The sequence below is a fragment of the Salmo salar genome, chromosome 03 (assembly GCF_965601325.2).
Source record: "Salmo salar chromosome 03, fSalSal1, whole genome shotgun sequence".
In the NCBI taxonomy this organism is placed as follows: domain Eukaryota; kingdom Metazoa; phylum Chordata; class Actinopteri; order Salmoniformes; family Salmonidae; genus Salmo; species Salmo salar.
Window position 1 is genome coordinate 59922236 of NC_138293.1, and position 22200 is coordinate 59944435.

A 22200-nucleotide genomic window follows, 5' to 3' on the forward strand; every position below is an offset into this window, starting at 1 on the left:
CAACACAATTCAAATAAACATCAACTGGCAGTCGTCTGTATCCATCGATGGCTTGTAGTGTATACATCAACTACATACTCCCTTAGATATGAATTTGTGACCGTGAGTCTGTTCACACAAATCCGGATCTACAGGGTATATATAGATGACAGGTATTCTCCGGACAGGTATTGAAAGGGGCTGCTCACCTTGACTGCGTCATGTGAGGTATCAACGTGCTACGGCCAAAGCAAGCTTCCTTCAAGTGTGTCAGCAATGTGCCAAAGCACTACTTAATGAAAGGTGCTATGCTCGCAAACATAGCTAGCTGGTGATGTGCAGGGACCAACTTTACAAATTCACATTTGTTTCTTCCATGCATTTATGTTTAGAAAAATACATCATATCATGACTCACCAAAATATATTGCACAATAGGTGAACGGCATTGTGATTTTCGGTAACCACAAAAGAACATTAAGAGCAAATCCGTGTAAATAATTGGGTTTAAAAAATATTCATCTTCAGGGGGAGACTGAAGCTCACCCTTCTACAGTTAAAAGAGAAAGGGGAGCTCGTTTATAACCGAAGCCAGTCATCTATTTGACAATGCAGAGCGAACAAAAGCCAAGTGAATAAACTTGAGGGTGTACGGGATGATAAGAGTGCCAGCTGTTTATCGACTACTGTACACAATATTGACAAGCAACGATACACATAGCAAGAAAGATCAAGTGAGTCAAACTGCAGAAAGGTCAACCGAGGCTCGAGCCCAGGCTGTAATACAACATTTGTTTTTTATGACAGGTCATTTTTGTTTACAAGTCACCGGCAAACACCACTCAAACGGCGATATCCGGATGTAGGGTATATAAAACAATAAAATATGCACGAAGGAAGAAGTGGCCAACTCCTCTCACATCCTTAAAGCAGTACAGCAGAATTTACGACCTTTTTAACAAGTTTTCCCCCTCACAACAAGCACAGAGTCTCTCATTTCGATTTGAAACGTCCTGGAAAAAAACACATATACTAATTCTGGCTACTCAAGACTCCAACCTTACGAAGAAGCAAACATATTGACCATATAAAATATCATCAATACTATCAAGGTAAGACCTGTGTACGACAGCATTTAGAACCACAACAATCTACCAGAGTAGACCATTTGATGTCGACTTCATTGTGAGAGCTAAATGTGTGTTATTAAATGTGTTGTAAACAATACCTAATAGGAATAGGTTGCGTTGGCATTTTATATCTGTAAAATCTGTAAAATGACTTACAGAGTTATATTAACATGCGTATCAAACGATGTTGAAATATTTCGGATAAAATGTGTGTACAGGATACCTCTGAGAATGATAGGCCCAGGCTACATGTGAAATAGTCTCTGAGTACAGTTTTTACTTTCCAAAAATAAAATATTGCACATACGCATTCGACAAAGACCTTCACCTCCAAACAACCTCAAGCATGTTTCCCAAACCATCCTCTCTGTAAGAGGCATTTCAAATTAGATTCACATGCAAAGGTTTTGAAATAAATTGCAATAATGAAAATATATTTTTTACATATTCAAATAGGCTATTTATTTAATGAGGAAATATTATTTAATAATCTAACACGATACCAGTGATAGGCTTCTCATATGATGGAGAATTAAAATATTTTGAAATATCTTATATTGTGCCATTATTTAATAGGCTACCAATAAATTAGAGCGGTAAAACAAGCAAAAGGTAGGCATATTGATATTTCATAATCCCATGTGTCCATTTTAGTCTAAATATATATATATATCAAAGTGTTCCTATATCAATGAGTATAGGTTATTCTTTGGATGGGTCTTTGTTTAGAAATCGCAAGGGTTCTTTGTTATGGATTTTGGGACCAAATTCAATTTAAGAAACTATTACTGGGCAAAAGCCAACGTAATTTCAGAAAAACGAAAAAATGGAGATGGAATCGAAGTGAACCTCTCTATACCAAAATTCTCTTTGTTCATTTCATACTTTGTAATGAGGAAAAAAATAATCTATATTACGAAATCTTTAGCACCCCTAGCGTTTACATATTCGTTGGGCTGCTTAATTCACAAATAGGCCTTAACAATGTCCTGAATACTCAAATCGTCCTTTTCTTGCATTGTCTCACTCTGTTATTTCTTACTCCTCAAAACAGCAGGAAGTCTTTATATCACGGCTGAATGAATCAATATACAATGTGGACAATATGAACAAATAAATCCAGCTAGTCTCAATCATACCTGTATAAGAAACATATGTCATGCGATTCAATTCTAATGCACAAAAATAGGACCTTATATGTTTTCATAGCATAAGGGAGAAAGTCCAGCCCTCGTGCCCACTCTAGCCATTTCACCCCCTGGAGTCCACGACCTCGCCTTCACCCCCTTTAACCATCCCATCTGAACGGCATTGGGACCCCTGAGCCATCTGCCCCTTCGGGGGTTAATGTGTACACCGACAGGCATTCAAGCAGAGCGCCCACAAACTATAGCCAAGGTAAATATTCACCCCAAAATACCACACGGTGCTCAGGGTCCTGCGCCTCAATGGGTTGAATTAAAGTCATAACTACTCCGAATATGAAAGGAGGGGGAACAGTGCCACTCACCGCAGTGCAAAGCACGTGGTCCGCCCAGGCAAGCACCTGCTCTATGGAGAACACCGCGATATGTAAATGAAGCGCCAATTTCTTACTTACTTCTCTCCTTGGCACATTTCATCTCGTCTTCGATTCCCTCCTTTCCCCATCTCTCCTGCTGCACACAGGACGCGGTCTTTGCTCCGGCTATTGTCGATTCTCCAAGCCTTTCTTTCTCTTTCGCCGTACCGTGAGCCCCGAAGCCCCCTTTTCCTTTCTCTAACGCTACAGGTTTAGCCCGTGACCTCTCCGTGATACCTTTCTGCGTGAAACTCCCTCTCATTTCCGCGGTGTTCGCCTAGGCTTCACTCCGGTAGCATAGGGCGACAATGGGCAGGCGGACATTAAACTATCCAAAGGGCGCAAGCCAATCTCCGACGCGTAGACTACACATACTGTAAGAGGAAGAAAATAATTCGATTAAACAGCAGGAGACCAACTTCATCAGTAGAACGAATGCGACATAGTCGCTTTAACCTTGCGGTGGGCGACAAAAGAGGGCTAGTCTATCCCCCCGCTCAACACCACCGCATGCCACCTAATACATCTTAAAAAAATAAAATGCACATTACCCCTCTACTGTTGTGAACGCGACAAACCACCGGGTGCTTTAAGGCATTTTTGTTGTGGACTCAAGTTTTCGTATTAATCTCGCAGTTTGGCAGTCTTTGTTAAACAGCAAGGCGTGTCAAGAGTCCGAGGACATTTTAATATTTGTTAGACGTGCTGACCTGCGTTTCACCCCTTCTTTGGGTCTCTCCCACACGCAACTTCTATAGTAATGTATGCATAGCTTGCTCGGTCATATAGAATTGTGCCCAGGTCATTACTTTGAAGAAAAATGGACTAGGAAGGGGGCTCATTCAAAAAGGCTTTCCAAGCCCGAAAAACAACTCAAGCATACTCAAGCATCTCCTGTGCACAATGGGGGGAACCAAATGTGCAGTTAACAAACCGTGATATACAATATTGTTAATGTAGAATAACATTTAGAAATCGATCTTGTTTAAAATATTTATATGTTTTGTTTAACATTTTATAAATTATTCAATTGATTGTTAGTTGATAGCCTATATTTCACCATAAATGCACTAGGCTACTTGTCGATTTAAAAGTATTAAGTAAATGCAGTTGAGGATATTCGATACCCTTTCCTTACACTAGATTTATTGAGTATTGTGGATCTAACATATGTGCTCACTTTTAGTCTTATTTTCATCTAAATATATACTAGGCCTACATTGGACATTTTAAGGACGCACGCGTCGTGTTTAGGCTCAACAGAAATGAAATAATCTTTGCTATCATTCGATGTTAATTCTTTTGACGTACTGAAAAATGTAAAGCTACGATAGCTACATTTATTATTGTCTTTCTCTAGCCATGTGCAAACTGCAGATATTAATATTCACGGCAATACCCTGCTAGGCAACCGCACAAGCTACAATGGAATTGAAATTAATTCAGTGAACTCCGGATGAACTCCAATAGGGATATGTTCTCTAACACAATTATTCACCACTTATGCACTTATTTGTTTGCCAAAATACCGACCAACCAGAATTATATCATCCTAAACTCTACCATTAGGCCAAATGTTTGTCAATAACGTAATTATTTATTTACTGAATTATCAATTTTCTCGTTTCTCCCTTCTCTCTTTTCTCCCCCCAACATTAAGCATACCCCAACAATATGTCCAAAGTCACCCATCCAACTTCTCGACGTAGATAAAGAGGTTTACGTAAAGAGGAATGGAGGCCTATTTGTTGATGACTTTGCTGAAGGGTGGTGTTTTAGGGTTCCAAAGGTCAACCAGATTGCATGATAGCCTTATTCCAGGTATTTAACTTTGATATTCTTACTAGGGAAAGTTGTCACCATGTGGACAAAACGTTGTCTAAACATCCCTTTTCTGCCAACCACTATCCTTTACCCATTCTTTCGCAGTGAAATGAAAACTGTTGTTTTCCTCCGGGTGGGGGAATGGGATGTTTTCCTTGTATTTCCACTGTTTACTGCAGTTCTTTGTGGAAGTGACACGTTTACTTTTTCAACAGAGAGGGTGATTTCCTTCTTTTGAATTTTGAAATCATCTACATTGCAATACGCCTTTAGTAGCCTACAGACTTTGTTGTGTTTTTAAATTGTTACAGGGGTTCCAAAATACATTATCTTAAAATAGACATGAACAAAAACAATCCAACACATTTGTGAGGGGAAAACCATCACATGCAATTGTAGCGTCTGGAAATATAATGAACCTGCTCAATAAGGATTCCAGCCGTAACATAAACCTTCTAAAGACTCGTTTTTCAAGATGTCTCCGTGCACATTATTTTTGAGCGGAAAATCAGATAAGGTGAGGGATTTTTAAGATGGTAAGCAAGATAAAGATGATTGTTGACGGCGTTGCGCTGATAAGCACAGAGAGAGGAAGGGGGGGCCCTGGGGTCCATAACCGCAGGTCGCATACAGAGATTTCAGATATTTCACTACATTCAAGTTTAACACAACTTGTATTATTAGGCCTGTACTATCGCCTATTATTTGTATAATTTGACCTCCACCATGGCAGTAACACTAACACCATCATTATTTACCGCACATCACAACTGCCAGCTGCTGCTACAACTACTACTAATACAAGTATAATAGTTGCAGTTGTTGTAGTATTAGAAGAGTAGAATTAATAACGATGAAGAAAATCATTCATTTTACTTTGTCCTTTCCCATATTTTTCCAACTGACAAGTGTCCTCATACAGGCCTATTATCTAAATGTCTGACAGTGAAAGAATGCAACACAAACGGAAATATATAGGCTAGTGTCAATGAAGTGTGCTTAATTGATAGGCCTATCATTATTTGGATTATCCGATGCTGGAAAGGGGGAAACTATAGAATTCTAGACCTAGGCCTATATGTTGATGTTTTTTAACACGCCCACGAATTAACATAGGCTACGTGTGTGGTTCTATCATTTAATTGCAATACGATGAAGAGCTATTTTAGAGAAAATGATCAATATTCCTCATCATACATTTTATGTATGGGTAGTTTACTCTCGTTCTCTTCGTAATGCTTTGCCAAAAGGTAAACTAGACCACCACAACAACAGACAAAATGTTCGATTCTGTTTCGAATAAATACAATTCTATTGCACGAGCCATTAGATATTTCCCGCTGTCCCTGTGACAGGACGTTTGGGGAGAGCAAACAACTGCATTGTGCGTGAGAGACCCCCAATGTCACCAAATCCTTCCGTTTCTTCCCTCAATCTAAGCGTCCATTTTTCTCTCCGTCGCGCGCTGGGGCTTGTTTTGTTACCACGAAGGTCAGCCCTTCACCTATCCCTCTCCTCTCTCTATCATTTCTCTCATCTTTGCGCATGAGACAATCTACAGCCCCCTCCCTCGCGCCCCCTCCTCACTATCCCTCCCTCTCCTCTCCCACTTTGCCATTGACACCAAGCAATTGGTCTACAATACAGAGTCGACAGCCGACTGCAGAGTCACGCACGACGTAAACTTTTGACCCCTCAACTGTTTGACCCCATGCAGCTATACAGCCATTCTACCAATACTGTATTCAACTTCCTTTATGAGCTTCAGGGGAGAAGAGAAAGACCGGGAGACTACGATGCTTACGCTCTTATCTCAGAACTGCTTTTAACAGACACTACTGGTTTATTTTCTGGTTGCCTTTCCAGCTCTTCGTGTAGTTAACAAAGCGACGAAAAACAGGGAGATAGACAGTCTGACGTGAATTGTTGTTTGTATTGTAGTAAGACTGTTTCGATTCGTGGTCTCCACTTTATAGAATCAAAGTTTAATTTGACGCAGTTGAGAGGGCTATTTTAGTAAAGAACAGTGTTTAGGTTATCGACTGTTACGTTTCAAATGGTCAAAGCGCTGGATGGGTAGAAGATAAGCGGACTCACAACTCTCTCTTGTGGCTATGAACTTGGTCTAAAGCGGGCTCTGCTGGCGACGGGAGAGAGTTGCATTTAAAGTGTAAAGTGAATATTCCTTGGCACAGATCTAATTGTGTAAAAATAACTACAAGGGGAAGACATCTAGCTTTTTGTGTTTGTGGTTTAAGGCCTTCTCCAGAAAATATTTCGCCTGATGGAGATAGAAATAAGATATTTAGTTGTATAAGTATTTTTGAAAATAGGTAGGTCTACTTAGTGGTGGATGGTTAGATTATGGTAAAGTGGTTTTCGAGGAAGAATAAGATCACCATAGTAAACTAAACTTTATGGGAAAATACAAATGCTTTGTAATGCTGACATCAAATGGTAAAAGGTTGAGATTCGATATGTATTCACATGAAACAGTCCTGTATATCGTACTTGTCTTTCACACATTACATTTTGATCAGTAATGGCCCACTTTCATTGTTAAACTATAATACTACTTATTGTTATTGTATAGATAGAACTGAAAGACGCAAACCATTAGCATCTAGTTTAGAAGTGAAATAAATTTTACAAATCTGCAATATGCAAAACAAAAGCACATACATAGGCCTACATAAGAATTAGAAAAGTTGCACAAATATAACTTGCGGTTTCTGGAATGAATTAATAGCCCGTCGAAGGTAATATGTTGAAGTAATGAAATGATGTACAGATTCCCTTTCCTCCAGTTATCAGTAAACCTCAACATGCATGGAATACACATCCAATATAGGTGATATACAACCTCAAATATTTGCAGGAGGGTGATCCCATTATCATAAATCTTAGCGAATATTAACAAGGATTTGGCGTTATCAAGTTCTTATCTCAACGCAAGGAATATCAGATTTGCTCAGCCTGCAATTGCAAACAGATTTATAGTAGTACTCAGCGCGTTTCCGTTGAAGTCCTCTCTCAAACGTGGAGACTACATGGCCCACGTGCAAGACACGTTTAGGATATTTTCGTTGCCTTTGCCCCCCCCCCCATTTCACCCTGAGAATCGGATACAGAAGCGGGTAAACAATAGGTAAATAAGAACAACTTACTTCATTCCTTTTCCCCCTGTCGGTTGGTAAACATGGTACATAGCTGCGCTTGATGGGCTTGCTGTAATGTGGTTGCGCCTGCGCACTCAGAGCTCGCTTTGAATAGTTCGTCTGCTGACCTCGCGGTGACACCCTATGCATTATGGATGAGATATGCGCCCAGATTACCCCTATCAATATGCAAAACACATTACGCGGTTTCAAATGGCAATTTAAACGTTCGAAATGTGGCACACGAATGTTCCAGGTCCTGCATCGAAAAGACCGGAAAGATCTTGAGGTTTTTGTGATACCAAATAACAGTCGAGACACAGACAAAAGGGAAAGTCGTGCTCATATGGTACACAAGCAACAGCAACTCTCCAAATTCCATTTACAAATTTCAGTCATAATTCAAGATTATTTAGGTCAGTCATGTTCTCTTTAAACTCAAATGAAATTGACTATATACACGCCTCAAATTGAAGGCTTGTGACACACAACAGAATTTCTGTTAAAACCACAATACAATTTGTCATACCCGTTTACCGATACGCTTCTCTTTGCTCTCTCATGTTGTGCCTACACATAACCAAAACACACCCCACACCCACACGTAAAAGCACACACACCTTGCAATGAAAAAGCTGTCGCCCAGTTACTCACCCACACATCTACAAACTTTTATGCTCATGCTAAGCCTCTGACTGTTCAAAAAGTACATGTAGCCTACATAAACGGGAAACGGATGATGAAAAAACTAAGCGGTCGACATCGTGGGGGTTTAGGTCGGTGAACCCGTTTGACAACTTTGAAGAGGAAAAAATGCATATGTCGCGCACTACTTCTGTGACCGGCTGAGGCCTCTGGCCAGAGCCCTTCCGACTGTTGGCTATCATTATAAAAAGGAAGCCAATGAAAAATGAAATGGAAGCCCTAACCTCTCCTCGCGACCAGAGTTTCGCCTTCCTGTTTACTGGCTGGAACTTCCTCGGTCTGTTACGCGCTCACACACACACACACACACACACACACACACACACACACACACACACACACACACATACACACACACACACACACACACACACACACACACACACACACACACACCACGAGCCAAGAGTAAAATAAACCGGAAACCCAATATTCCTTTTTTATATATATAAATAGGAGGATTGAGAGTTAAAAAAACACATGAACTAGGCCTAAGATCCCACTGGACAATATTGGATTTTCAAGTTGTCTACCGTATGGGACGCTTCCCAACAGCTGAATATATGATTGATTTTGCATTGTTGATTTTGATCATATTTGTGAAAAGAGAAAGTGGAATTAAATGTAGTCTCAGTGAAAATAATCTGATATTAAACTAATTGGCAATTGCTATTGTAATATAGGTATTCTTGTGAAACTAAACATTAATAACGTGTTTACATATGTCTACTCATAGTTCGATATGCTGTTATTCGTCATATGAACAGAAGTTCAAATAGGCCTCATAGAGAAGCCTATAGTGGATTTTCCATTTTCCGATTATCAAATGCAAAAGTTGCCATTAGACATATAAAACCTCATATCCTTGTGAATTAATTTTGGCCTGTCATGAATATGAATAATGCTAACTAAAATTGCTGTTTCTGAGTAACTTTTCTGGTAAATATTCCACTGCGTAAAGAAGTTTTTTTTCTTAATATTTTGCATTATGTGCACGCACAACTGTCCTTACAAACAACAACTGTCCAGACGGTTGAAAATACTAGAAGAGGGCCAGTCGTCGCCATATTGAAAATACATTGGGATAGATCTGAGAGAAAATAATTAATGACAGTTGGAGATGTGTAGACGAGTTCTGAGGAACTTCCGAAATAAAATCCCTCCCTATTAGCAGCCGTTGATTCGCCAGGCTATCTCTGTTGCGGTTGGGTAGACTACATAGCTATTAATTGTTAAAATAATGACGTCTGTATCCTCTGTTTTTTTTGAACGACAGTAACTGCCAGAGATTCCACGATAAAGATCTTTACACAAGGACATGTAATGATTTAGAGTTTAAAGTTTACAGTTCAGCTACAGTTGGTCTCAAATGTAAGTGTCGCTTTGACACAACTATTCAACAATTTACATGATTTAATCATACGTCATACAGAAGTGCCATTTCCATGGTATTGAATATATCTCAAGGATTTTAACTCAAGGCTTTGTTCCTTGAAATAGTCCTGCCTACATGGAGATTTTGATACAGGGGTCGAATGTGAATGTTCGCATCCAGTTTTGTTATTCACACCCTCCCTGCTTGAAAATACTTGGGCAGGGTACGAACAAAGATTTGCTTGTACCTCTAGGACGCATATCATTATTGTGTGTGTGTGTGTGTGTGTGTGTGTGTGTGTGTGTGTGTGTGTGTGTGTGTGTGTGTGTGTGTGTGTGTGTGTGTGTGTGTGTGTGTGTGTGTGTGTGTGTGTGTGTGTGTGTGTGTGTGTGTGTGGTCCTATGAAAATCATGGAATTTGGCATAGTGGACTTGGTGACATTTTCTGATTGCTGGTATTGATATCCATTCCATACACTAAACCAGTGTGCGTAAAAGTAATCTATTGCCCACTGGATAATCCCAATAGCATATCTGATCCTCCAATCAGACAGGTAGAAACAATGTACAACCATAATCACGCATATCACGCTCATATTCATATTAATAACCACTTTGAACTTTTCTCTTTTCTGTTCACAGCTCTATTACTGTCTAAGGACCCATCGCCATGACCGTCGAGTAGCCTATGCTGCAATCTGTCTGTGGCTGAAGCAACTCCACTCCAGGTTACCAAGCACCTTAAAAGCCTTAGCTTTTAAATGTATTAATACGTTATGAGATTATTGACAAGAACATTTCAATACTTTTATATCTAATAACAATACTTCCGAATCAGGATGTCAAAGTGTATACCACAACAAAACTTTATTTCATAGATGCAAAATGACAATAAAAAAACGACAGGCTATATGTCTAAGTAACCTCCCTCAACAGTTGAGTCTACATGAATTCCTTCAGAGGCAGAGGTCAAGGTTTGTATAGTTACATCCACAAATACACAACTAAAGCATATACACAAGCACACATAAACACATGTATCTATGACGCCTATATCACATGTCCCCACACATAGCAGATAGGCCTAACTAAAATACCCGAAATATATGAAGGTCCAGAGATTCAGCACCATATTAATACCACTGTTGAGAGTAAAATAAATGACAGTCATTACACACGATGCCTCCCCTCTCCTTCCTCCCTTGCCCCTAGGCCTAGCCACCAGCCAAATAAGCCTTAAAACTGGACTTACTGTGCAGTTGGTGCATTCATACAGTCCACGGGCTACATTTTCCGCATTGAAATGGTTCGAACCGGAGCGCTGACATTGTGTGTACCAGACAAGGGCACGGCAGTGGCCTACTACAGAGCTCTTGTCTAACTACTGACCCTTTAGAATCCCTCGGAAGCAGTTAAACCGTCACTTGCATTCTAGAATGTGAAATATATATTGTCAACTCCCCAAAACCATAAAACTAACTTTATGGACCCCACGTGACTTTTGAGAGCCAGTAAGGGGTATCTGTCGGTGGCCTGGGCGATTTTTACGATCTAACTTCAAGATAAAACCCTCATCCGTTTGACATGTAAATGTCATAGCTTCTTTTGGTATAGTTTGGCCAAAGGGGAAAGCAAATTTTCAAAACGCAATTGGCCAGGCAACGCCGGGCAGATGGGGCTTTTTGGCAGGACCTTTACTCGGCTCTAAAAAGTAGCGTAGGACCAGAAACAACGGTTGAGAACCCACCGGTAAGTTTGAAAGTTCAGTGCTTGTTTACTGAAAGTGAGACGTAAACTAATTTGTACAGGAGGGGCACCGTTTAACAATGAGGAAATCATTACAGAAAAGTGCCAAATTCGTTCATGTTTTGGATGTCAACGTTTGTCAACAAGAGATGGGCCAAGAGTGTGTGCTCGGTGTGTATTTTAGTTCAGTTTCAGTTTTTTGTCGTTGGGATTGCCACATGTCCCTCAGGTTGCATTTTAAACATGAGAATGACTGCAGTAGTGGCCATGTCCTTGTGCGTAATGCGTAACTGCGATTGTTCAATTTATGACTTAACTCCAGCCTATCATTTGGCCGACTGTATTTCTGGAAGACATATTCCCGAAGTATTTTGATACGGTTTTGAGACGAATTGACAGCTGATGTCGTACAAAGCAGGATACATGTGTACCAGGGTTGGACAGTGGGTAGACATGGGGTCTAGGAGTTTGATGCGTGTTTGACCCCAGCTGGGTCGTTTGTGAGGTAGGCAGGGGGTAGAGAATTACAAGCAGTGTGCTCGAGGGGTTTGGTCTGAGTATGAGGAACTTTATTTTGTACTCCAAGGTAAGCTACAAACAAATACAAAAAGCTTATTGGCAAAATGCTTACAGGCAGGCAGTCCGACATGACAATTGTCATTTTCCCCCACACACTTGTCATTCACTCTGCCCAATACAAATAGCCAATTGGTCACATGAAAAATGTGTAATATATACATCCTTTCTGGAACATAGGCATGATCCAATAATATACAATTACATTTTGAATATAACTATACACACGTATGAACGGATACGGGAATTCTAGTCACGATTTTGTATATACAAGTTTCCCTTTTTTCAAAAAAATAAATGAGTAATTTAAACACATGACACAATAATCCAAAGATATGATTCAAACAATGGTATGAAAACATGAAGGTGATCATATATAACACACGGTGACTCCTCCTAAAGCAATACAGGGGCCTGTCTAAAACAGCTTAACTTCATGTTTGGGCAGAGGAGTCTCTAAAGCTGTAAACTCGTAAAGTATATTCGTTATAGTTTGTAAATAAGTTATAACATTTAAGAGCTCACATGCCAACTTTCAAGAAAGCAGTAACATAGCACTTGACACATAAACGATATTTAGAACAATAACAACGGACGGCATTTATATCTATTTTTCTTTTTCCCCCTCCAAACAATAATCACTGTTGTATTAAAAAGACAACAACATATGAATATGAACTGTTTTTATAGAAGCAGTACCACAGTATAAGTTAAATTGCCCTAAAACATCAACAACATGCCAAAAGATGCCGCGCTGTACAGTACTCAGTTATAGTGTTTTTAAAAACTATTTTGAACGTGTGTATTCTTTTCACCCCTCGTAGTGTATTATTTACTTGCGTGACGTCTATGGCTGGAAAGCGTTACCTGCAGTAGCCAGACTCATGCTCTTCAGTTTATTGTCCTTTTTCCATTTCATCCTTCGGTTTTGGAACCAGATCTTTATTTGCCGTTCTGAGAGGCACAGCGCGTGGGCTATCTCTATTCTCCTCCTCCGGGTAAGGTACCTATTGAAATGGAACTCCTTTTCCAGCTCTAGCGTCTGATAGCGAGTGTACGCTGTTCGGGCCCTTTTGCCGTCTGGTCCAGTCATATCTGAATAGCATGGATAAAACGCAAGGGGATAAACATTAACGAGAAAGAACCACCAAAAGCATAACACAAGCAAATACTCAATAACTTTGACCAGCACACGTTTGTAAACACAACACACGACCGATATAGGCTACGGCTATCACTGCACATAAAACTACCCCAAATGGTGCTTACACGCCTAATCCGGCTGTATTAAGGTATTTTTGTGTCTTTTTTTTAGGCTATCAATGCATTCCTTTCACTCGGCATCTTATTCCCCATTACAAAGATCATGCTTGGTTACAACATTACTATTTTCTTTTCCTGAATAGCCACTGTCCTTAATACATCCCTCAACTTTTTCTCTACTGGCTTTCTCCGTTCTCCACATTTTATTGCCGTTCTTCTCCCCCCCCTGCAGTAATAAAGTTCCCACACGTAATAAAGCTTAACTTTTCAAAGGAACAACAACTTTTACATCTTCCTGCCGCTTTGCCCTCTCTCTCTCACCCCGTTCCATTCCCTAGCCCTCAGTTTGCGAGGCTTACCCTCTTGACAGATTTATGGTGCTTTTGTGGAATTTGCTCAAATAAAGGCACCGTCAGGAGCAACAAGAGGAAACGCTAACGGATAAAACGAACACACAAAACACAACCTTTCTGGTATCAAAATGTGTAAAGATAGACATCACGTAGGCTATATACCATGGCTAATGTGCAGTTTCCGCATCCAAGGGAATATCTGTGGTGCTTGGCCATCGCTCGATGCCGTGGTGGTGGAGGTTGCAGTGGACTCTTGCTTCTGCTGCGTCCGGGCGGCGGGGTTGGCGCTGGCTCTATGGGTGCCCTCCTCGGTCTCGGAGGAAGCGCTCACCTCGTCTATTTCAGTGAAATGTGTGGTGTTGGTGAGGTTACTGCCCGTCGTGCAGGCGCTCTGGTCGGAAGGGGGCGACGAGCATTTGGGTCCCAGACTCTCGCTGTTGGAGCACGGCAGCGGCTCCGGGGACGCCAGCGAGCAGCTTGACGGCTGCCTGAACCGCGTCTCCGGAGCGGGAGACTGGAAACCCCGGGAGTTATCCCCAACAGCCCCAAAGTGGCCAGTATTGGATGAACGATTGACGGTCAGGTCCATCCCATTGTAGTTGTAGCCGTAAGAGCCCGAATGCATGGTGCCGGAGTCCCTGTACGAGGCGTTCATAACGCTGCTGCTAGTTCCATAATTTAGTAACTGATAGTCGGGGCCATTTGGGTAGCGCCCTGAGAACGAGTTTACAAAGTAAGAGCTCATTTAGGTTGTTTTAGAGGGCTTGATTTGTAGATCTTGGTCGTTATAACGCTGTGCTTCACGATTTATGATGTATTAATGAATTATAGCAATGCACTGTACTTCGTTTTTGCTATGTATGCGGCCAAATATGGGGGTGGGGGTGCGTTTGAGAATCACGTGCTTTTGTTGACCAGTCGTAAATTCTCACTGATGACTTCAAGAGGTAATTCATGCTCTATGGTTACAAATGATGACGAGATGGGAGTCGTTAGACTCAAGTCAACGTGTGCCTCCCCATTGCAGGGTTGTGCTCCGTGTTGGCTGAGAGCGTCACCTACTGGGAATTTAATTTAATGCAGTAAAGAAGGACTTTGGAGAAGGAGTTTTAGTTAGGATGTAGGTCTCTTTTCGGAAAGAATAAAAATGATTTGTTACCCCATAACTTTCTTTATCGGTTGTTGTGATCGCAGTATCATTTTGCGTCTTTGCTAACCTTTTCAATGGGAGAAGAAGTGGGCTCGTGGCAATAAATGCACCATTAATAACTGAATATGAATACAGTAGACCAACACACACTACAGCTAATAACGTTTATAGCTATGATGCCGATTTTAGAGTCCTGTTCATTCGACCATCCTCAGGGGAAGTGTCTCGTAATATTTTAGTCACACTGGCTCTCCACACTAGCGGTTCTGGAGGGGGGGTAGTGCCCCTGTGACAACAATTTTGGACCCCCTTGTGTCCCCCCTAAATGTGGAGTATGAAATAATTTTTACATAACACATTTTTACATCCGTTATTAGACAGAAAATGCAAATACATTTTTTAATGATTATGAAAATTGTATTTTGCCTGCTAATGTGAAGAAAACGATATGACAACAATAACGTCTAATGTAACTGACCCCTCTAACAGTACAACTGGCCCCAGCTTGGCCCCCCAGTTGAAATGGTCTAGAACCACCACTGGCTCTCCATCATAGATAATAATAATAATAATAATAATAATAATAATAAATACCTGATAGATATTGAACACTGTGATATTAGTCATATTAATATATAATTCCCTTTTTGTTTTATTAATTTGAGGTTACGAGACTATTTTTAGGACGTCTGAAAGGTCTGTATTTAGAACATAGCACACACTCGGTCTAGACTCTAACGCGAATAGTAAACCTTCAGTCTAAGCTAACGGCACACCTGGTAATGTTTCTTACCTGTAAGTAAAATGTCGTCGGTCAGTAGGCCTAGCCGTGAAAGGAAATAAAGGCGTTGTTTCGACGTCACATCATTTGTGTATGTATTTTATGCTCTTTTCTAATGCACCATGCATGCAAAGTTATTGACTGGAAACGTGTTGCTGTTCACGAGAGGAATGCAAAGTCATGATCTACGGTAATGATTGATTTATGGTTTGTTGATTGAAAGGCGCAAGTTATTTCATGTAGGCTATGAGTACCATGATATGTAAACCCCACCCCCTATACAGAACATACATTAATGCTTACATATAGACCGGAAAAGGATATTTGAAATAGTCCAGACTATCTCCAAGGGGATACAGATTGACACTTATGTATTCTACGTATTCACATATCACACATGAGGCTATTTTAAGTGTGTGTGGTACATCTGTAACATGAAGCCTGGAGAATATCAGTCTACTCCAAGCAAGACCCACTTCTATAGATGTTGCTGTAGCTCACAAGTAGCCCCCATATGTATTTGTGATGTTTTCCTTCAAACTCCAAATGACAACACTGTGATGTCTTGGCTACTTTATGTGTCATGTACACTGGGGAGGTTGTCGGTAGACAATTTCCAGATCATTTGTGTGTAATTATCTACTAGGGAATACCAGGCCCGAGGGTTCTATTGAATATGAAATGTCACACTGATGGTACCTGGAAAGGGAAACGTGACCATTGAGAGACATGGGGGTCGTGGAATGGACACTTGAGTGTTTGGGTGAGTGTCTGTGCGGACAGGTCAACTTTCTCACCCAGCCATTCATTCAATCAGCCTCGCACAGTTTGCTGTCACTGTTTGAGCCTTAAGTATTCACTTGCATCGGTTCAACTTAAATTCGTGTGTTTCATACACCTGTGAAAGAGCAAACCTTGGTTTATGACCAAGTCAGTGTTTGCGCATACCTTTATAACTGTAGCAGATGGACGGTGCTCGCTGTTTTTATGCAGGGCCAAATGGTAGACAGTTCTTTAAAATACGTTTTCCAGAAAGGAATTTAGCTTTCCTATGATTTCCTGTTTCAAAACCTTATCCACAAGTTTTGTTCTGGACATAATTGTGAATTATATAGGGCTAGGCCTATTTCACTTCCTGAGCCAAATGTGTTCTAGTCTACTTATTGAAAATGGCGTTCTAAGCACAGACAAAATCTCAAAGACCTGTAAAGTATGCTCGCTCAGACCGTGCAAGACAGGTTGAATAATTATTACATTTTATTGAATGATTTCGTAAGTAGATACCTATTTGTGACAAAACCACAAACATAAACCACGTATAAAATCCATAAAATATAAACTTTTGACCCAGCCTTTTGGTAGTGTTGAATTATCAGTCCATCAGTTTGTTCTCCCCATGAAACTATACAACAAGTCAACAAAACAACTCGATCTGGCTGGGTACTTAACTTACAAAAGAAATACATTAATTCACCATACAAGGAGAATTTCCTTTTATTTCTATACAGTTTAAATATGAACACGAATATGACATATATTTCAAATAGTTTCGTTAAACATGACCAATCATTTTTTGGGGCCACATCCTAAATCAGCGCACAAAAACACTGCCATTCGGCTACCAGAATCATGATTAAAAAAAAGAAACATAAAATGACAATAACAATAACAAAAATAGACAGTTAAGTGAACTTCTGGAATGCTACAACAAATTTACCAAACACAACTTTACCGGTGGAAACTTTGGACATATGAAGGTAGTATCTTCATATGTGTAGGATATCCGAAGATGCCATAAGCCATTTTATGCATTTTTTGTCTTCTTCTTTACTCTGACCTCTTCTCTTCCTCTTCCTCTCCGCTGGTCTGAGAGGAGTTGATCAGTTTATTCTCTTTTTTCCACTTCATCCTTCGGTTCTGGAACCAAATTTTGATCTGGCGTTCTGTTAGGCACAGTGCGTGCGCGATCTCGATACGGCGCCTCCGGGTAAGGTACCTGTTAAAATGGAACTCTTTCTCCAGCTCGAGCGTCTGGTAGCGGGTGTACGTCTGACGACCCCTTCGACCGGGGTTACCGAAGGTCCCTGTCAAAAGAAAGGGAAGAGAGAGTCAAACATTAACTTGTGTTTATACCACTGATATAGACAGGCTGTGTCCGAGGAGAAAGAGCTTGGGGCGAATAACATGACTGGTACTCGTGAGCTTTTGCTAAAGATTTACGCCTTACTGGTAGACATGTGGTGTACAGTAGCATAAAATGATATCATTTATATAGTCCTGGAAGCTGCCCTTAAATCATATTGCACAGGGTTTAGGTCATATCTTTTTACAAATATGCACGATATTTGAATCATACATGGGTGTATTTTTGCGCCAAACAATGAACGCCAGCATTAGAAATAAGCAACTGAAATATCATGTTATTTCCTGTAGTTTTTTTCCACACATACAAAAAGATAAGCTATTCAGAGAAGGGGTGTTAGTTTTGACAAGTTTAATAACGACGTATTTTATCTTCATAAAAACATTCTAGCCTGCAGTAGGGGCAAACCATGGCGCATCATAACATTAAAGAACAAGGAGCTCTTTATTGATCATCATAATTCTAAGCATTCACTAATTTACCCACACTGCTTCTGGCAAGTCATACACAGCTTCTGCTTAGAGACAGAAAACAATAAAAAGCCTATACAGAAGGGTGCACTTAAAGTGATCATAATTCAAATGTTGGGATATCCGACAGTCAGGGAAGAGTAGCTCTCTCTCACTGTCTGTTAAGAGTTTTTTTTAGTTTTTTTTTGTGTGTCGAAACGGAATTCCTCGAATGTAATTTATACTGCTAATTTATTCCTCTATTGTTGTGTAATGTGTTTCCCTATCATATTTCATGCCTCGGACCTAATTTATAACTGTAACCCATAGCACTGTCACTATGTGTATTTGCCTTGTGATACATTTTGAACTTTGTGATAGTGAGAGTCTTTTTGTGGTGAATAACTAAGCACTAATAGCTGGAACCCTGTCAGAATAACAATACGAGCCATTTTGTGATAAGAACCCATCTTTGATGGAACTGCTGCTCCATTGTTGCCAAGGATGTGTTCGTGTGCCGTGCGATTTTAATCTAGGACGTGAATAATGTCAGCCTTGAGACGATAGGAACCATAATCATAACAGTTTATGGGGAGAGAAAACTGTACATATGGAGGACTCATCAAAAGTGTACATTTTATTTTGTATAGCATGCTTTGCTTCCTCTACTTTCAGCCTGGGTGTTAAGACACAACCAGAGCGACAATATTTCCCACTGTATGCTCTTCCGGCGCTATACAGTGCTGCTGCAGGTCACATGTAATAGGCGAGCTCTATGTATCAGCCCAGACAGGCAAAAACCAAAACAAACCGTAAGAAGAAAAAAAAATGACATGACAATGTGGACTCACCGTTACACGAGTTCATCCTCTGCATCCACGGATAAACGGGCGTCGAGGGCTTCTGGTCCTCGCTGTCCCCGAATATGCTTTTATTTTGCCCCGAGCAGTCCGTCTTGCGATGGTCTTGGCTCAGGACGAGCGAATGTTCCTCTATGCTGGCGAGGGTGCAGGCGGGGTCCTTTTCCCTGTAAAAGCTGGCTGCTGCGTAGTCGCATGCACCGGCGGCGCTGGCCCGGCCATAGGCACCATTCGCCTGCTGGTAATACGAGGATGGGTACGCCTTGTCTTGAACGCTGGTAGCGCCATAGGCAGCACCAGGATAGTGTCTTAAAGGATCAGTGTATCCGGAGGAGTATAACGGTATCTGTCCCAAGAAAGACTCTTGTCCTCCAGGCAGAGTCACTGGAAAAGTTGAGTTTACAAAATAGGAACTCATTGGGAGGGTACAGGTTCTTTTCCTTGGTTTATGATTTGTTGTGTTTTATAGTCCAACTGGTTTAGCTATTAGTAGTTTATCGGAGATTGGGTTTTAGTTGAGGGGGGGCGCTGGGTGGCGATGTGCCAGTGCGGGACAGAGGGAAACCATACCATCTGACCAGGCGCTGACCAATAGCGTGCGTCAGTGCCTGCAAAATAGCACCCTGGAGGGGGGGCTGTGATTGCATGCGCCGGGGGACCCCAGCGCAAACCCGAGAGCAGGCGTTTTTTTCTCTCCCATCTCTTTCGCCTTTCTCTCCTTCCAATGAGATTGCACAATACGAATCACACTGGAATTTTAAAGTGGTAAATTGAATACATAGACACTTCTCCCCCTTGTCTGTGGTCTTTGGTGAGCCATATACGGTAAAGGCCCTATTCACTCAAGACAACAAATATGACCCTTCAAATAATCCCCACATTAAAAAGGACTTGAACACGTAGATCATATAGAGACGCACCAATGGGAGTTTGAGTTATCTTCTGCATTTGAAATATTTTGTGTTTATATTTTTGGTGGTCTGATTTATTCGCTCAGTACAGTAGATATGTGATGACATATGTCCTCTCCCCTCTTACAGCACATTATCATCACCGTTATTTCCATAGCGATTTCCATCCGGGTATTTGACAATATATTTCAACATGCACGTGCTTATTATATTTATTGGAATTTATTGGAATATTCAGCGTTACAATTGCTTTGGGTTTTGCAACAGTTGCCTTCACTGAACAATATTCCTATATTAGTTGAATATGATACAATATTTTGAGAGCCCTGGCTTATATAAATGTTTAGAGCAAATTAGCTGCCATACGTTAGTCGATATGTTACCATTGGTTGTTTGTTGAACGGCTCTGGCCTACGTTGCGGTATCATACAAGTTCCTTATTACCGCATTTGTCTAGTCTGAGTATGTATTTACATGCATGCTGCCCTGACCACATTTCATGCACCGGTTTTTATTTCAAAATTATTGACTGGGAAGGTCATTACGCGTTCTAAAGCTTTACATGTTTCGCTGACTTTTCTACCACGAGTCAAGTCAGGTGTGGATCTGTTTTTCATTTACAAATGGCATTTACAAAATCATAAATTAGCCAGTCCCATAAATAAGTCCGGTCCTCATACAAGTGTTGTCTGTAGAATAGCGCCGGCAGCCTGTGTATTTTTACTTTCATTTTGGTTCCCTTTCAAACCAGGACACAGAGCTTCCTTTGGTTTGGCTTAGTTTTGTGTGAACGGAAAACCTCCATTGTGTGACCATTTGTTAAAGTACACAGAGAAATGGGCCAGTCTAAGTCTCGGTTAATAATTAATTAATAATAATAACTACCATAACACCATTTTTTTCAGTCTTAACAATGCACATTTTAGCATAATGATCTGATGATATGGCGCTATTATTGTGTAAAAACTAACTTTAATGTCTGTTCCTCTGAACCAATTCTCATTTTGCTTTTTGTCTCGTTGCAGGTCTCCTTATAACTATACGAACAGCAATGTAAAGCCAGCTGAAGTACTCTGACTTGGTAACTTTTGTGGACAAAACTGCACTGCAGAAAAGTTGTCCACAAATTGCATGGGAAGCAACACACTGGATACCAATTCATTGAACATTACAGAATATAGATGGACTATGACCGGAAATCCAAGTGAAGATGCGTCTGACTGTATGGAGAAAAAGTTGTGATTTGTTTATACAGACCAGGGAGGAAACACGCGCCTGTCACTTTTTGTCATGTTTCCCGGAACTACCTTATAGTCCCCCGAGTTCCGCATGACATATGCATATGTGAGTATGTGCTCTTTTCATGGTCTTGCATTGTTCTGTATATTTTGTTTATGTTGTAATATATGAATACATGTATGTATATGAGTATGTGTGTGAAACAAAGTCAAGTAGTAATACGCCTATATTTCCTTGTAAATGTTATGTTTGCTACTGTGGATAAAATGGGTTTTACGCGCAGCATTTTGATGGAAATAATTGTCTTACGAGTATATTTTGCACGATTAAACATCTCGATTGTTTGTTCTGCTAAGTTAATAACTGCGTATAATGTCAAAAGGCCAATTTTTGTCGATTGTAGATTTTCATCGGCCTATCTGTAATCTTGGTGATAATGTAGGCCTTTCATTAAAATACAAGAAAACTGTAAACGAGTTGTGGTGTCTTGTGTTTTGGAGTTCCTGTTTTATTTCACTGGGGAAAGTGTTTTAGTGTTTTATGACTTTATGGGGGCTTGTAAATTCACAGACACGATTGGAATTGAAAACAAGAGGTGGCAACAGAAGTTATAACAAATGCCCCTGGCTTAGCTCTTACTTTACTGTACATTTGTTTTAAGTGCTTATTAGATAAGTGCACTTAGCCTAACCATAACACAATAAACAATTCAGAAGTATTTAGAACCATTTGACTTCTATTCGCCGGTTTAGTGCGCACTTCTATTCGCCGGTTTAGTGCCCACTTCTATTCGCCGGTTTAGTGCGCACTGGCGTGCGTAGCCTAATTCATTCGGTTATCGAAAAGAAGCATCTGCTTTTGACACTTCTCGCCCCGTTCTGCTACAGTTGTCATAAACAGTAATCCCACTTTTAACCTGGTTGATTATTGAAAGTGATTATTGTGATTTAAGTATTCTACTTTTGAGTAAATTGTATTAAATTAAACCGAGGATTCACC

At 40.5% G+C, this 22200-nt stretch overlaps 3 protein-coding genes and 1 long non-coding RNA gene across 5 annotated transcripts in view; 1 reads left to right on the plus strand and 3 right to left on the minus strand.

Annotated features, from left to right (window-relative positions):
* The window catches only part of hoxb3a (homeobox B3a), a 41996-nt gene extending 30884 nt beyond the window's left edge, over nt 1-11112 (minus strand). The window contains exon 1 of one of the 2 annotated variants that reach the window (XM_014192395.3): nt 10983-11112. The gene's annotated coding sequence lies outside the window, so the exon portion shown is untranslated. Of the gene's footprint in view, nt 1-2708; nt 2845-10982 lie in introns of those variants that run through there. The other variant, XM_014192394.3, reaches the window with a different exon arrangement.
* Nucleotides 11113-11342: 230 nt separating this feature from the next.
* On the plus strand, nt 11343-21674 carry LOC106600839 (uncharacterized). Its single transcript, XR_001327906.3, has 2 exons — nt 11343-11479; nt 20988-21674. It is a non-coding gene; the product is annotated as an uncharacterized LOC106600839 (long non-coding RNA).
* On the minus strand, nt 12748-14732 carry hoxb5aa (homeobox protein HoxB5aa). The gene is given in 2 exon segments (NM_001141673.1): nt 12748-13147; nt 13831-14732. Coding segments are annotated over 2 exon segments (831 nt in total). The 5' UTR covers nt 14414-14732; the 3' UTR covers nt 12748-12899.
* Nucleotides 17177-19904, minus strand: hoxb6aa (homeobox protein HoxB6aa). Its single transcript, NM_001139575.1, is given in 2 exon segments — nt 17177-17683; nt 19043-19904. Coding segments are annotated over 2 exon segments (684 nt in total). The 5' UTR covers nt 19470-19904; the 3' UTR covers nt 17177-17426.
* Nucleotides 21675-22200: the final 526 nt, after the last annotated feature.